At 34.5% G+C, this 15,119-nt stretch overlaps 1 protein-coding gene across 2 annotated transcripts in view; it reads right to left on the minus strand.

Moving 5' to 3' along the window:
* The window catches only part of MTA3 (metastasis associated 1 family member 3), a 133,213-nt gene that overhangs the window by 91,234 nt on the left and 26,860 nt on the right, over nt 1-15,119 (minus strand). For both annotated transcript variants that reach the window (XM_056488054.1, XM_056488053.1), the window contains exons 5-6: nt 7,035-7,098; nt 5,916-6,033 (exon numbers count right to left, since the gene is read on the minus strand). In XM_056488054.1, coding sequence (XP_056344029.1) covers nt 5,916-6,033; nt 7,035-7,098 — 182 coding nt within the window. The remainder of the gene's footprint in view (nt 1-5,915; nt 6,034-7,034; nt 7,099-15,119) is intronic.

Raw genomic sequence — 15,119 nt, forward strand, 5'->3', positions numbered from 1 at the left:
TTCCAGCATCCATCATCCCATGTCCCTCTCTGCCACGCCTCCGTTCTGCCCAGTCAAGTGTGACTTGCTCTGCTTGCAGAGTCCTCAGAGCAGGCAGGATGAGCAGATTTGAGGAGCCCAAAGGAACTCAGTCACCATTCCTGCTGACACTTGCCCTGCTCAGATATAACCAGATATAGCCATGTGCAGATATGCCATGGGGATGCTGCCCAGGCTGACACAAGAAGGCACTGCTGGCCAAATCCATCCCCTCTCTGTCTGCCAGCACCGCAGGGCCCTTCCCACAGAGCTGCTTCTCTCAGCCCCCTCATTCCCCAGTAAATTTCATGTATTTATGGAAGATATGAGAGAGGGAAGAAAAAAATTGAAGACCAAAAGCTGTCCTTGTCATTGAGGCACATTACTAGATGTCAGGTTAACTGTCCAAATTTCAAAGGGCATTTAAATGATTAAAGTCTTCTCAGACCATCAAGAGAATCAAAAGGTCTATAAAATACCAGAGTCCAAGACCTTGAATATGATCTATTTAAAAAGGAAACAAATAAGAGAAAACCAAATTAATTGCTAGAAGAGAAATCAAATTAATTTTCTGTATTTGTGATGATTGGACAGATGTGGAGAGGTTCACTCGCATTATGAGACACCTTAAAATTATGCATCCAAGGAGAGTTTAGAGAACAATTATACACTATGAACAGCAACAGCTACTTGAGTTTGGACAAGAATCCTCTCCAGATTTCTACAGGATCTCAGGAATACAACAGCTATTAATCAAGATACATGAGCTCAAATCATGTTGTGTTATACCTAGGGTGTGAAGGAGGGAATGTGAGCTAAAGAAAAAATGTGGGTAATTAGCATGGTCATGGCTCACAGCTATGCTAGCCTAATTAATCAAATTTGCAACCAAGACACAGTGGTCGACAGGCATTTAATAAAGAAAAATCCTCAGCTGCTGAAAAAAGATCAAGAGGTTCATGAGGAAGATCAAGGTGACAGCCTATAGAATTTCTTAGAGGCTTTAAAAAAATTTTAAGAAAACTAAGAAAACCTCAAGTGACAAGATCTCCTGCAGGGATAAACTGCTGTTTGTCTGATTCAGCATGGTCCTTCCTACACTGCTGGGCTGCTTTCTTGAAAATGCTGATTTCAACACTTAAACATCTTACATTGCCTAGCACCATACTGTTCTACCACATCTCAGTACACAAAATCAAATGCAACATCAGAAAATTAATTTTGATAAATTACTTTTAAAAAATCATTGGAAATTGTTAAGCCAAATTATATTCATCTTTTTTGAAAATGCAATTGTTTTGTTGTGATATTTTTTTCCAGAGAATTACTGCAGACAGTTTCATTAGACTTACATATCATGCCCCAAATACAGTCATGATAAATTTTGTCAGAATTGTTTAGAAAATATCCTTTGCTTCAGAAGTTTTAATAGAACTTTGACAGACAGAAGAACAATTATTAACCATTTTTGATTTAGTTACAGCTTTTCCACTTGATTCACATCAATGAATGGAAGTAAGCATCACTTAAGAAATTACTGATTTGGCCAATGAGACTACTGTAAAGAATTGGCTTCCCTATTTGCAACATAACTTCCATTGTATTTGTTTAGCTCAGCTGTCATGAATTTTTTTTTTTTTTTTGTGCAAATGTATTTAAATTGTGTGACAGCTGCAGTTAGGCCTATGATGGTATGCATGAGGCAGAAAGAGCAGTGCAGGCATGACAGGAAAAACAATGTATTAGATTAACCCCTACAGAGCAAAAAATTCCCAGTTTCTCCCATTCTTAAGCATTATCCTACTTCATAAACTATATCCCTAGCATTTTTCTCTCTCATTCTCTGCTTTTTTTAGCCAACCATGTAAAACAACCTGCCACTGCATCAGTTGTTCCATTGCATGAGACACACTGGTTGAAATGCCAGAATTTAAAAACATTTGGATTTTAAAGCTGTGAGACAAGTAAGAATCAATGTTATATAAAAGTCTACCAAGAATCTAAACTAATTTGCCTGGGTGCAATCTCCCTGTACACAAAGCATGACTAAATAAAATCTGTTAGTTAAAGGTGACAATTTGATCATATTCAGAACAATTTATAAAAGTATGCCTTGTAACCAAGTAACAATAATAATGACTTGCCTAAATTAACACTGTATGGGGTTTTGTTCTTGCTTGTTTAGGGTTTTAGCTTTGTTTATTGAAGTTACTACTCACAGACTTTATAAGCTGTTGATCAAATACTGTAGGTGAGTGCACAACACAGCAGCTTTCTGGCCATTACATGCACAGAACCAGATTCCTTGCTCCTGTACTGTGGAGTAGGGATTGCCCAAATTAATGCTTCTGGTTCTCAGAGATAACCCTTTTTATTTTTGCTTTGCACAGAGGAGAAGAATGTTACCCCACGCTGAAACAGATGTGAAAACAAGCTGCTACATCCACAGAATAAGCCACTGGGCAATGTTGTTAAAACAAAGAAAGGACATTCTTCAGTATCCTGCTAGCCAGAATTTGAGTCAATGCTGTACAACATTCTCTTCTCTTCCAGAATATCTAAAGCAACTAAAAAGACTCCAAAAATCTTCAAATTAGAGTGTAGACAGACTGTAACACTTGGCACAGGGGGACCAAAGACTTCACACAAACACAAGATCATTCAAATCTGACAACTTTTACTCCCAAGTTTTACTCCCAAGAATGGTGACAACAAAAGTCGGAAGAGACTGCAGAGAGAAATCTGCCCTGGTCTTTCTCCAAAGTTACAGTCTTCAATAAATGTGTGATCTAAGCAATTCAGCTGCACCATTACAAACAAAAGTGGCGTGGATTTACAAGGCTTACACATTTTCAACCAAATTTAAACTTTGTTTACATTTGCTTACTGAAATTGCTAAAGGATTTATGATTCAATGTATCCCAAAGTGGAAAAACAGAAAAACAGTTGAATCTGGAAGACTTTATCATTCATCTTGATTTTAATAAACCTTTCAGTCTTTTGAAAGTAGATGTTCCCTTCATTTCAAAAATTGAAGAGCAATATAAATTTATCAAATACACCCCTGGGGCACAGAGAAGCAGGTATGCTGCATTATCTGAAGTTTGACCTAATCACCTGGGTTTGCAGGACGTTTTACTCAAAAATGGCAACATCAACACAAGGAAAAAAAAAAAAATCTATTCCTACAAAAAACACGCATAGATGTCCAGTAAATAAAATAAATCAAGACAAAAACACCATAGTCTATTCAGATAGAATATAAGTTATCACAGTATGGAGAAAGTGCAAGCAATTTGAATTTTTAATCTACTAGAATTCATCAGTGTATTTACAACAAATTAATTTCATGTTTGTAGAATGTCTTTTTTCTTTTCAGCCATGCTGTGACTGGCCCTTCTGAAAGCTAATCTAAACTGTCTTTAGTCATTTGAATTGCATTTCTATGCCAGTAAGTTTGAAAATAAAAACAACTATTGGTGTATGAATCTTTGATTTGTATACTTTTTGTTTGTTTGTTTGTTTTCTGCCTACCAACCACTTTCAAAAAGGTATTCTTCCTTTAGATTATAGAACAAATTTTGTGTGAACAAATTCAGGAATGCTTATTTTATTTTTTATCATCTAATAATACTATTATTAGATGATAGAAAATCTGATTTTTCTGAACTGACAAGGTGTTGCCTAAATTCTATCTTTTCAATTCAGGTGACGGGTCTACACTTTTAAAGAGTTATACATTGGAGCATAATAATTTGGAGATACAGAACACTAGTCACTTTTAATATTACAGGCTGAAAAACGTACATAAAGACAAAAAATCTTCACAGAATCCCACAGTTTCCAAATACAACTTTTCTAATCTATTAATTTTAAACATTGTTTAGATTTGTTTTCATGAAAGAAAGGGCTTGACAGTGAATGGATTAACTTCCTGGCTGTCAGCTTACATAGACACAATAGCAAAAGCTGAATCATCTTTTGTTTTTCCTTGGGGGTCAGAGGGCTATGAAAACATTTAGGAAAAAAAAAAAAGAAAATCAGTCCAAACTACCATAATTCAGATATTTTTATCCTCCCAAAACTACTCTTTTTTCCACCAGCCACTTGAAATAAGTGCAGACTAATCCAACTGAACTCTCAAGTGCTTCATGTACCAACAGATCCTTGGGTTGTGGGCAGCTTCGTGCTTCTCAGCTCTGATGGATTATTATTTCCTACTGAAGGCAGCAAGAAGACTGCAACACATTGCATTCTGGGGATTAGTGGGGTGTGAGGAAAAGAAGACAGTAATACACAGTGAAATCCTATAGTCATGATGTATGAAAAAGATTATCTACTCATTTTAACTAAACCAAGGATGTAACTCAAAAAGTTAAGCTCCAGAAGAACTTGTCAACTTCAGTTTAAATGAATATAGATTTTAACTTTAGGAAAAAATCAAATAAGTAAAATTTGGATAGGAAAAAAATTCCTTTGTATGTAATATTCACTATTTCACAATTAGCCTCTGTATTTAGTAACTTAAGTAAAAAGAATTCAGTAGGAAAAGACTACCTGGTAGACAACCCTAGCTTATCCTAACACCCCTACAGTTCAACCAGGTACTTGGGAATCATATCAGTACTTCCCAGTTGCCTCTCACACGCATTGAGACAGCCATTTTCACATTAACCCTCTGGCAAGCTTTCCTCCTGAGCATATGAACATCTTCAGGACTATTTTTTCCCTTTGGCAGGTACATTTTACAGCAAGAATAGCAGTGTTGTCATAATCTATTCATAAACCTGTTCTGAAACACGTCTGTATACTTTATAAACAAAACTGAAGTGACTTCCTATAGTCTGGCTATTAAAAGAAAAGTCAGAATAATAATGCAGATGATCTATTAAATAGCATTCATTGTAAAATAATCTCTCACTTGCCAGAAATCAAATAATCAAATAATTTTTGTTTTATACATTTGTTAAATAGGCTTTGTAGAAATTAGAAATAATGGGGAGGTTTGTGCAAAAGAATAGCAGCATAAAAAAAGTAGATCATGATGAACAGAAAACACAATCTTTAAGGTCACAAATATATATATTTGGGCCTTCAGAAATCCTTGGACTTACTGTAAGTCGTGTTCTACTCACATAATCCTTTCTTTTTAAAGAATAAATACCATGACTCCTGAAAATATTGCCTTCATCTAGATACTCCCAAAGAAACTTTCTCCTTTTTTAAAAATTTAATTATCATATACAATTGTAAACATAGCAAGACACAGTTACTCATGCTTCTTAAATATGATCCAAACATTAAACACATATTTCACTTGAAATTTTGTTTAAAAGAATAGTCCTGTGCAGCAAAAGACTAAGGCATAGGTAGTTGTGCTAGGTTATAAATAAATAAATAAAATTTTAAAAATATCAGTGATTTTAAAGCTATGCCAAGGCTAGAAATAGTTGTTTCAATCCTGCTACAAAACAGATAAGATGGTTTAAAGAAAGAAAATATTTTGCAGTAAGAAGACACAAAGACCTGAATTCTCTATGCATTGTTTGCTTTCAAAGGGAAAGAGGAAATATCTTTTTCACTTGTTTTACTACAGTGTTATTATTTTACAGATGAGTTGGTCCTTAATATCTTCTCTCAATGCAGCCTATATTAAATAACTAATCAGACCATATAATTAAAAAACAAATATCAAATGCCTATGCACAGACTGGAAATGGACAACAACTATTCAAGTATCCTTTCTTTTTCCATATCTACTGGTGTTCATAAATTCTCAGACCTACCTTCTTACTTTGTCTGCCTCTATGTATTAGCTTAGTTCAGAAAGTCAGCATGAGCAATAATGCAATATGAGGACTTTTATTTTTTTCACTAATCAAAGATCAAGTATTTACCTTCCACAAGCATGTCTGGCACATCTGCTTGATATCTAGGCCCCACTCTGATTTCTCCCTTGTCTGCTAAAAGCGTTTTCAATGATGGATCATACACCAATGAATAAAAAAAAGCATCCTAAAAAATAAGACATATTTGCAACAGCATAATAATTTTTTAAATTAGGTTTGCAAACTTGTAACACCTTCCATTTGGAAATTTGCATACTTTAAAGAACAGAGATTTGGTATATAAATCTTTATTTCACTAATACAAATATTTTATGTGTACTTTTAAAAGGCTAATTAGGACTTCCTCATTGTTAGGACTTACTTCAGAACAGAGGAATAATGAAAAGATTTGTACACAAAAATATATCAATGGATTTGAATAGAATTAATGTTAACTGCTTTTTGAATTGAACATGTTTGCACCCATAAGTATCTCTACCATAATGACTTTCCAAAACAAACTAATCCCCAAAAAAATAAAACACTGTGTAAACCCTTCTCAGGCACTAAAACAGTATTGGCAAATGTAGTATAGTCACATAGGTATAGGCCACGTCCTGCTTTCAAAAATATTTTTACTGATTATCAGTGGTTCGTTGTAGGAATTTAAAAATAAAGACATGTTAATTTCAGTTAGAAAACGCTGCCTTCCTGATGCTATATTAAGACATTCCAAATAAAAATATGTTTATTTTAAAGGTATTTTGCAATCTTTCAAATTCTTGGGGAATTTTCTTCTTCTCTAGTAAAGCTAAGCATCCTAAGTATCTTCCAGAGGAAGGTGAGGAGATACTTTCCATATAATAAAAGAAAAAAAAGAGTTAAAAAAAAGGAGGAAAAAACAAGTATCCACTACTGGAAGACATGTCTATATTTTCATCTGTAAGATGTCATATTAATTACTTGAAACTAATTATTTCTAAATATAAACATTCGTAATAAACCTATCATTTAAGTGTGTTAATTACATTTTTATCCAATAATACTGTTAAAATCCATTTTTGAACATAATTTTTCTAACCTATCATCCAAGATAAGATCTTCAAAGTACTGTTTGCCCATTTGTTAAAAAAACAGAAAGAAAAATAAACTTATCCCAATATTTAGTAGAATAGAAGTCACAAGTACCTCTTTCTCCAGGTATGAGAGCACAGATTCTGTCTCATTCAGAAGTGCAACGCTGCATTTTCCCCTACAGGAGCAATAAGCAAGAATAGTTACTTCATAAAATGTTCAAATTTCAAGTAAAGAGCTACTCACAAGAAAGCAATCTAGATATAATTTAAACTTCTACATTGAAAGTATAAAAGCATTAAAATATATAAAAATTAACATTGCCATACTTTAAAAATACCAAAACTAACATAAAAGCAACAAAACAAATGGCTGTACTAATTTGAGCGTTCAAATACATAAATACACACAATAAATACACACAATTAATAAAAAGGCCTGGATCAAAGAAACATCACCTCCATGTGACTTATCTTCAGTAAGCTCAGTGTATAATTTGAAAACAAATAAACCAAACTAGAAAGAATATAAGGTTTACTTTTAAGGCTGTAAAAACTAAGCACTTTTCTCTTTTGAATGACCTGCCCATGTGTAACATAAGTAGTCAATGCAATGGGATTTTGACCCACCACCCTCATCCCCTTCTCATCACCATCTCCCCCAGCACTGCCTTGCCTCAAATTCCTGTCTCCAGCTTCTCTGCAAATAACCTGCAGAATTACTTTTAACAAATGGTATTTTAAAGAAATACTCATGAATGCAGATGAAAAATTTAAAGTGTGCTGAATCACCTTGCTAGCAACTCACATTTTTATGTCATAATTTACAACTGAACTACCATTTTATATATATGTGTGTATATATAAGGACACATCCAGCATCTTGCATTTCATGCACCAAAGTTTTATTCAGTTTAGCTGTATTTGCCAGGAGGTTCCTGTGCCCTTATACATCCAGCTACAGGAACTATGCTCAGAACACTTATCTCCCATCTTTCCTCATGGAACAGACCAGAATACAAATAGAGAGCAATTGTTTGCAGAGACCTTCTTGATTTTAAGATAACGCCAAAATGGGTATTGTAAAAACCTGTCATTCTGTCAGGGAGTGCTGACTCTAAGCTCAACCAGAGGCATTAGATGCCAATTGCTAATGGCTGATCATTAAGTGAACATACTAATGCTAATGTCTTATTCATTGCCACTGCACATCCTGGGAAAGGGGGGTAAGCCACACATTACTGTCCTGAATTTCTCTTCATTGTCATACCTGTCAGGAGAACCACAACACCAAAGAAAAATGGTGGGAAGAGGGGGAAGAAAAATCTGACTACAATACACAAAAGCAGAGGAAAATCCTGCTGGCAGCAGAGAAGTAGGAAACCTCCTAGATACCCCATCACATCTTTCTTTGAAGGTTTCCTTGAAGTTTTTTGCCTTGATAATTCTGGAGCATTCACTTCTAAAAATTAATTGCATTGAAGCATGAAGTCAGTTTTCCAACTTTATTTTAATGTTTTATTGGTCTTTTTTAGTGTAAAAGGCTAACCAAGAGTTTACAGTCTGCTTCTATTCCATACAGCTCGAGCATGCTCCCTCTCTCTCCACTATAGCCTGCCCTTATTTAATTCCAATTACCACAGAGGCATTCATTGCTCCACTGCCATCGTGACTGCAGAAGTATTTTATTGACCAACCTCATCTTTTATTGCTGGTCCGTTAAAAAATTCATTTTATTTCATTAAGATACAAGAACAGTCCCTGCAGCAGGTCTTCTAAGCGAGTGAATTTCTATTTGATGCTACATTCCTTTGTACAGTACTATAATCATCTAATAGCTGGAGTCACACAGAGGTAACATTTTGTATGCATCTATCACCTCTCACATGGATGGACTTGTGTCTCAGTGAACACAGTACTAGACTTACAGTAGGCCACTAAAATAAATCAAACAACAACAAAACTCATGTTTGAAAACAGATAAATTATTGAAGTCTTTCTACTTTTCATTCTGTATACTACGGTTACTCCTTTCTGTAATCTTGCAATACTTAATACAAGTGATTTAGAATCTTTACCAAATTCATAAAAGCCCACTGTTTATATAACTCCTCCCTCTTTCTTTCCTATCAGAGGAAAAGCTTATCTGTCTAGTTGCAAATGCTCTGCTGGGTTGAACCAAGCATCTAGTTCATTGTATTGTGTCCAGCAATAGCAGGTGCTAAGGAAATAGCTTAAGTGAATATTGATTTGCAGTAATATACCCTTTAATATTCTCCAACCACCACTGCACTTTTCACCCTTTCTTCAATACTAATAATCAAATGCCCTGGAGAAAAAGTTACTGTCATTTAAAGCACATTGCAACGTGACTTGGGACTTAGCTCTTTAAGGGGTGTATCTGAAAACCCACAGCTATATATATATATATAATATTTTTCCTCCTTACAGTGTTCTGGAGCTTTATTCCTTAATGTTTTTAAATTATTTCAGATATTGGGACAGATAGAGCTATATCAAATACATAATCAATATAATGGCATAAAATCTGAATGTTCCAAACAAGACAGAGAAAAGAAAGGGGGAGCTAGCTACCTACAAAAAGAAATGAAAGCGAGTGTATGCTGCATTTAGCAGATTATAAAAACAGTTATAAAATAAAAGTATACTCTCTTCTTTCAAAGATCCTACTGTCTTTACATTTTGACCATTATTTAGATTAGTGGCATACAATGCCACAGGTTCACTGTTCTGTTGGAGTCTCCTGCCTGAAATGTGTCATTAAACTGAGCTCAGGTAAAAATTACAAAGAACTGCCCAGTTTATAAAAAAATATATATATAAAAAAATAAAGAGTTGTCTACTACTTTCCCACATATGAAACCTTCTTCCTCTTATGCAACTCTGATTCTCTGATTTAAGCTGTATTCCTCCAACAAGCAGCATTCTTGACTTAACTGGTATCATTGAGGTGAATTATTAGTTAACAGCATCAGAAAGTCTCAATGTTAAGATCACATGTCTGAAAGATCTGATTTGGATCTTTTCCTCAAATTAAAAATATTCAGAAATTATTTTTTTTACTTCCTACAGAATCAGGCAAAATTTATCTTGCAGGAATGTTGAGGGAGAGTTTAAGCAACCTCAGAAATGCACAAATAACAGTAAACAGAAAAGTTGGTTAGCTTTTAAGTCGTCATTACAACTTAATTTTGATGAGATAAAGTTGTGCCTTCAGAATCCTTTCTGCTCTTAGATGTACTTCGTATTTAAACTCACAAATAAACAGTTGTTCCATTGAGACAACAACAATGTCAACAAAACTTATTATATAATTAAATCAGCCAGCAACAAAAAGTAATTTAGAGGTCTTGCAGTAAAAGGAGACAATAAAACTCACCTATAAATATATGCTTATGGTATTGCCAGCTTCTATCATATAGAGCACTTGGGATTCAATTTCTTCTCCTGTCCTAGTAACCAGACCCACATCTCATAACTTTTTTCTTTTAAGCATTAATCATGTGAAAATCCTTTTCACGTGCCTTTCTTCCTCTCATTTGTTAGAAGCTTTTGTCGGCTTGTAAATTTTTTTGTATGTTCCAGGTGACTTCAGCAGTGAGTTGACAATTCCTGATCATTTACACCCATCAGCTAAGGGATGCCTGACAAGCTATTTTTCTACACCTACAGGCTACTTCCATACCTCAGGGAAACCTTTCTGTTGTAACACAGAAATGAGAGTAACACTCTCTCCAGAAAAAAAAAAAAAAAAAAAAAAAACACCAAAACTTTAGAACTAAAGCACCTTAATGATTTTGTAGGAAAGGATTTCTTCAACAGCCCTAGCAGAAATGCAGGGCCATATAGTCCCAAACAAAACTAACCATCTAAAGCCAAACCTCCAAGCACAGAGATACTAATGAGGATTAAAAGGAATATGTAAGAAATACTAGTTATCATGGGAGAGAGAAGTCTCATTGTGGGGAACATAAGGATTTATTCACCCTCCCTCCAACCTTTGTTTTATGGAACTATTTTTCCTGGGGTGGGTGGGAAGCAGTTTATTGTGGAACAAAGAAAAGGAGATTTAAATTCTAAAAAATAAATGACAGCTTTGTGAGACACTCATAGGTCAGACTGTCTTAGAGAATTCAATATGGAACTCATGAAAATCAACACCCTATGTGAGATGTCAGTTACCATGCCAGTCCTGAAGGAGAGATTTCACAGAGACTGATGCAAGACCTAAGAGATGTTAAAAACTGAAAATAAAAACATGCCATGTTTCAGTGAGACCAAACAGAGGAATGAAAAACGTGGGAACTTACTTCAGGCAAGAATGTAACAACAATCAATATTTAGATGAGAGAAGGACAAGACTGCCCTTACTACTCTGTTCAAATGAAGGCAAAGGATGATGATAACCTCGCTCAAGAATTTAAGCAGCATGAAAAAACATTGTACCAAGGTTATTATACCAGACAATGCTATGAAAAGATTTCAATATTGTCTGGTTAAACAACCTAGAGCAAAACACCAAATTGCCCAGAAGATACACTGAAATGCCTTCTTGTTTGCACTGTTTAGGTAATTGTTCTTTAACGAGCTTGTTCTTAAAGTAATCAAAAATATAGATTAAAATATTTATCAAAATTTTAAAAAGCTGATGCAAACACTTATATTTTAAAACTATCAAAATTAATCTAAATCAAGAGCAACTGCCTCATCTTTTAGAGTGCCTGTTCATTTCAGCCCTAACTTTTAAACCAGTGGAATCCTCCACAATTCCTGTTCTGCCATTCTGCAGGCTATTTCTTCACCACATGAGTAAGACAGCCCATGAGATACAATTTTTTAAAAATAAAGATTTCTTGGAACAGGAGGTGTGCAAAAAAAAAATAAAATAAAAAAAATTACAAGAAACAAAATACTGTGCACCTGTTAACCAGTATGAATGAGTAGAAAAGGCAACTTCATGGGTTCAGTACCACACCAACAAAATTTTCTCTTGGAATGCAGATGTAGCCTGGATGACCATGATGCAGTGCAAGAACTCTCAGAACTCATTGCTCTGGGTTCCCACCAAATCAATGAAACTTTACATGCATTGCTAATTCAGATACAAGCTGAAGAAAGGAAAAAAAAATATGAAGGCATGACTCGAGACTTGGAAATAACAATTATTAATTGCCCTCCTGAAAACAACAGAATTATGTTGGGTAATTTTGTACAGATATATACCAATTGTATCTTGATGATCTGCATGAAGAAATGTTAGTGTCTCAGCAGACATTTGGAACACAGAAGCATGAGTCACTAGCTAGACAGTCTGAGAATAAAATAACAGGAAAGAATATTAGGAAATATTATGCTTGTGAGAAAAATCTGATTTGATTTTAACATATGCTGTTACTTCAATGACAATCAGAGATTAAACTCAAATGAAGGTGCATAATGAAGAGGGGTAGAAAGGAGCAGGTGCAGGAGTAGAACTCCACAGTAATCTTTTGCACATCAGCATAAAGGGAGAAAAGTGGAGGGGAAGGTACAGATATTGAATAAAAGAGGAGAGCTACCTGAAATAACAACACTTTTTTTCCTGAACTGTCTTAAATGAGAAAGTGTTTTGAAGATTTCCAATCAAACATCCACTTTGAGCCAAGTCTTGATCCCCTACAAGCAGCCTACACTGCAAGGATGATCACCAAACCACAGAGTGGGAACTGTGGAGTCCAGTGAGCTTCTGCTAATTATATGAAATTGATTCCCCAGTCACAGCAAGCCAGTACTAAGAGTACCTGTGTATTTCACTTTGAAGCACAGTTTAAGGGGCACAGGATGATGCTGACAGACACCAATGTCTTTATAGCAAATTTCAAGTTGTCAAGACTGCGAAGAGATTAACTGGGGAGCAAGCTAATGCATAACACTAAAAACAAAAAAAATAAAAACATAATCATAGCGATTTAAACCTGTAATAATAGACCCCTAACTACAATTTGACTATTAAAATATCCAATCAATACCTAGAATTGAAAAAAAAATCTGCATTTTATTGATTCATAATTAATTGGCTCAATTTTGTCTCTGTTCATTTACAGAGCCATCTCAAACATGAGGAAGAAAACCTAAGCAACAAGCAAAAAGTATTTGATAGGTGACTGCTACTGGAATCTCTCTGAAAAAATAATACCAATCTTCTAATGAGGACAAAAGATAAATCAATAAACTTGGTATTATATGATTAACACATGCTTGATCAAATAAAATTAAAAAGAGAATGCACAGAAAACTGATTTATGCATATCTAAATGAAATAGTAAATGCCTGACCTCTAAACATGTGCATGGATCATATGGATGGCCCAGGATTTTGATACTGCATGTGGCTTTTAGTCAAAAAATTCAGAGCTTTAATTTTAATAAGAGCTGGAGTGCTAATTTTGTGCACTCCAAATTGGTAAGATTTATAGACAGTCTCTTAAAGCAATTGTGCCCAACTGACATGGATTTAAAAGTAATTAAAAGGTAAATATTTTCTCAATATGGCCACAGTAAAACTATATATTTTGATATCTCAAAACAAGCATTAACTGTAGATGTACTTTCTGTAAACTGGAAACTGCATTGTTGTAAATTCAAGTCATTGATATTTTTTCTCTAATTTTCTCTAATTCATGCTAAAAAATAAAAGAATTGTTGCCTTTTAGCACAGCAGCAGTGATGCACATGAACTGAACAAAACCACAGGAGGCTGGTTAGGAATGATTTTCCATACAATCATGAAACCAGTTAGATTGGAGAACACCTTTAAGATCATCAAGGACATTACAAGCTGCCCAGCTCAGAAGTAACAGAAATCATTAAGTAAACTGCAACTGTAAGTAAAAGTTTTGCACCCTATGAAAGGCTCCTGCCTTGTAATTCTGTCACTACAGGAAATATGTACTGATTTTCAGGTATTTAAGTGGCAGTTTTCCACTGATAAATACACTTTTTCTTACCCTGTTACTAGTACTGGCTATTGACCACATACGAAAACAAGATTCTGTCCTGAACTGAATTCTCATTTTAATTCAAGTAAGAATAATTTGAATTCTATTGGAAAAGAAAAAAAAAAAGAAGAAGAAGAAGAAAATAGTCAGACAGGCTTCAAAAGTCCCTTTGCTCCAAATAAACTCAGTCCAGAAGGGAAGAATACCTTGCTTAACAATATGAATGATTAGGTAAGCACATGCCTATGTAAAACAAATTCACTCCTTATCCAGTCTGATTTATGCCAGAAAATAATCAGGCTTATAAAGTTATTAGTAAGCTTTTAAAAGCCTAAAATTTGTATATATATATACTCACACATCCTGTATGCAGAAACTTCTAGTTTGCCAGCAATGCCAAAACTAGAAAACCTGAGGTAATACCACTAAATTCTAAAGTGCCTTGTCTTGAAAAGTAACACTATAAAATGACCTGTCATATCTGTCTTGAGCTGAAGACCATTTCTTGTGTTTTGAGTGAAGGAATCCCAAAATCAGAAAAAAAGTACTTCTCTATTTAGTTTTATCACACAACTTTATTTTTTGCTGGTCTTTCTTCTTCATGATCTCATCAGGACTCACTAATATTGATACTTCAAACAACTGAGTCATTTATAACACATCTAAAGAGCACCACACGGTTACAGCTTGTAAGCATGACATGTTTTTATAAACTGCACATTCCCAAGCTACTTTTTCTGCTATGTCTACAAAGTGGTACCAATCAGTTTCTTTAGTCTACCCAAGAGCAGGGGTACCACTGAACAACCAAAAAAATGACCACCAAAATAACAAAATACCACCATAATCAAACAAACAATTAAAAAGAACAAAAAACCAAACTGAAAAAAAAAATAATGCTGTGTTCTGAATTCTATTAATGATCAGAATAATGTCAAGAGGAAAACCAAGGTCCTTATAGACTGGTATTTAGAAGTTTAAGTACTTTTTTTTTTGTACATTTGTAAAAATATACAGAGGGCACAAATTTCTTAATAAAAATTGAAGAACTCTTCTCATGATCAGACTATTTGGATGCTCTTTAATGTCACATAGGCATTCTGCAAAAACACTCGCACTCTCCCCAATAATATTAATCAGTTTTTAATAAAACTATCTTATGTAATCACAATTTTTAAAAGGCTCATGAAGTCCCTGCTGTGT

The sequence above is a fragment of the Oenanthe melanoleuca genome, chromosome 3 (assembly GCF_029582105.1).
Source record: "Oenanthe melanoleuca isolate GR-GAL-2019-014 chromosome 3, OMel1.0, whole genome shotgun sequence".
Taxonomy (NCBI): Eukaryota; Metazoa; Chordata; class Aves; order Passeriformes; family Muscicapidae; genus Oenanthe; species Oenanthe melanoleuca.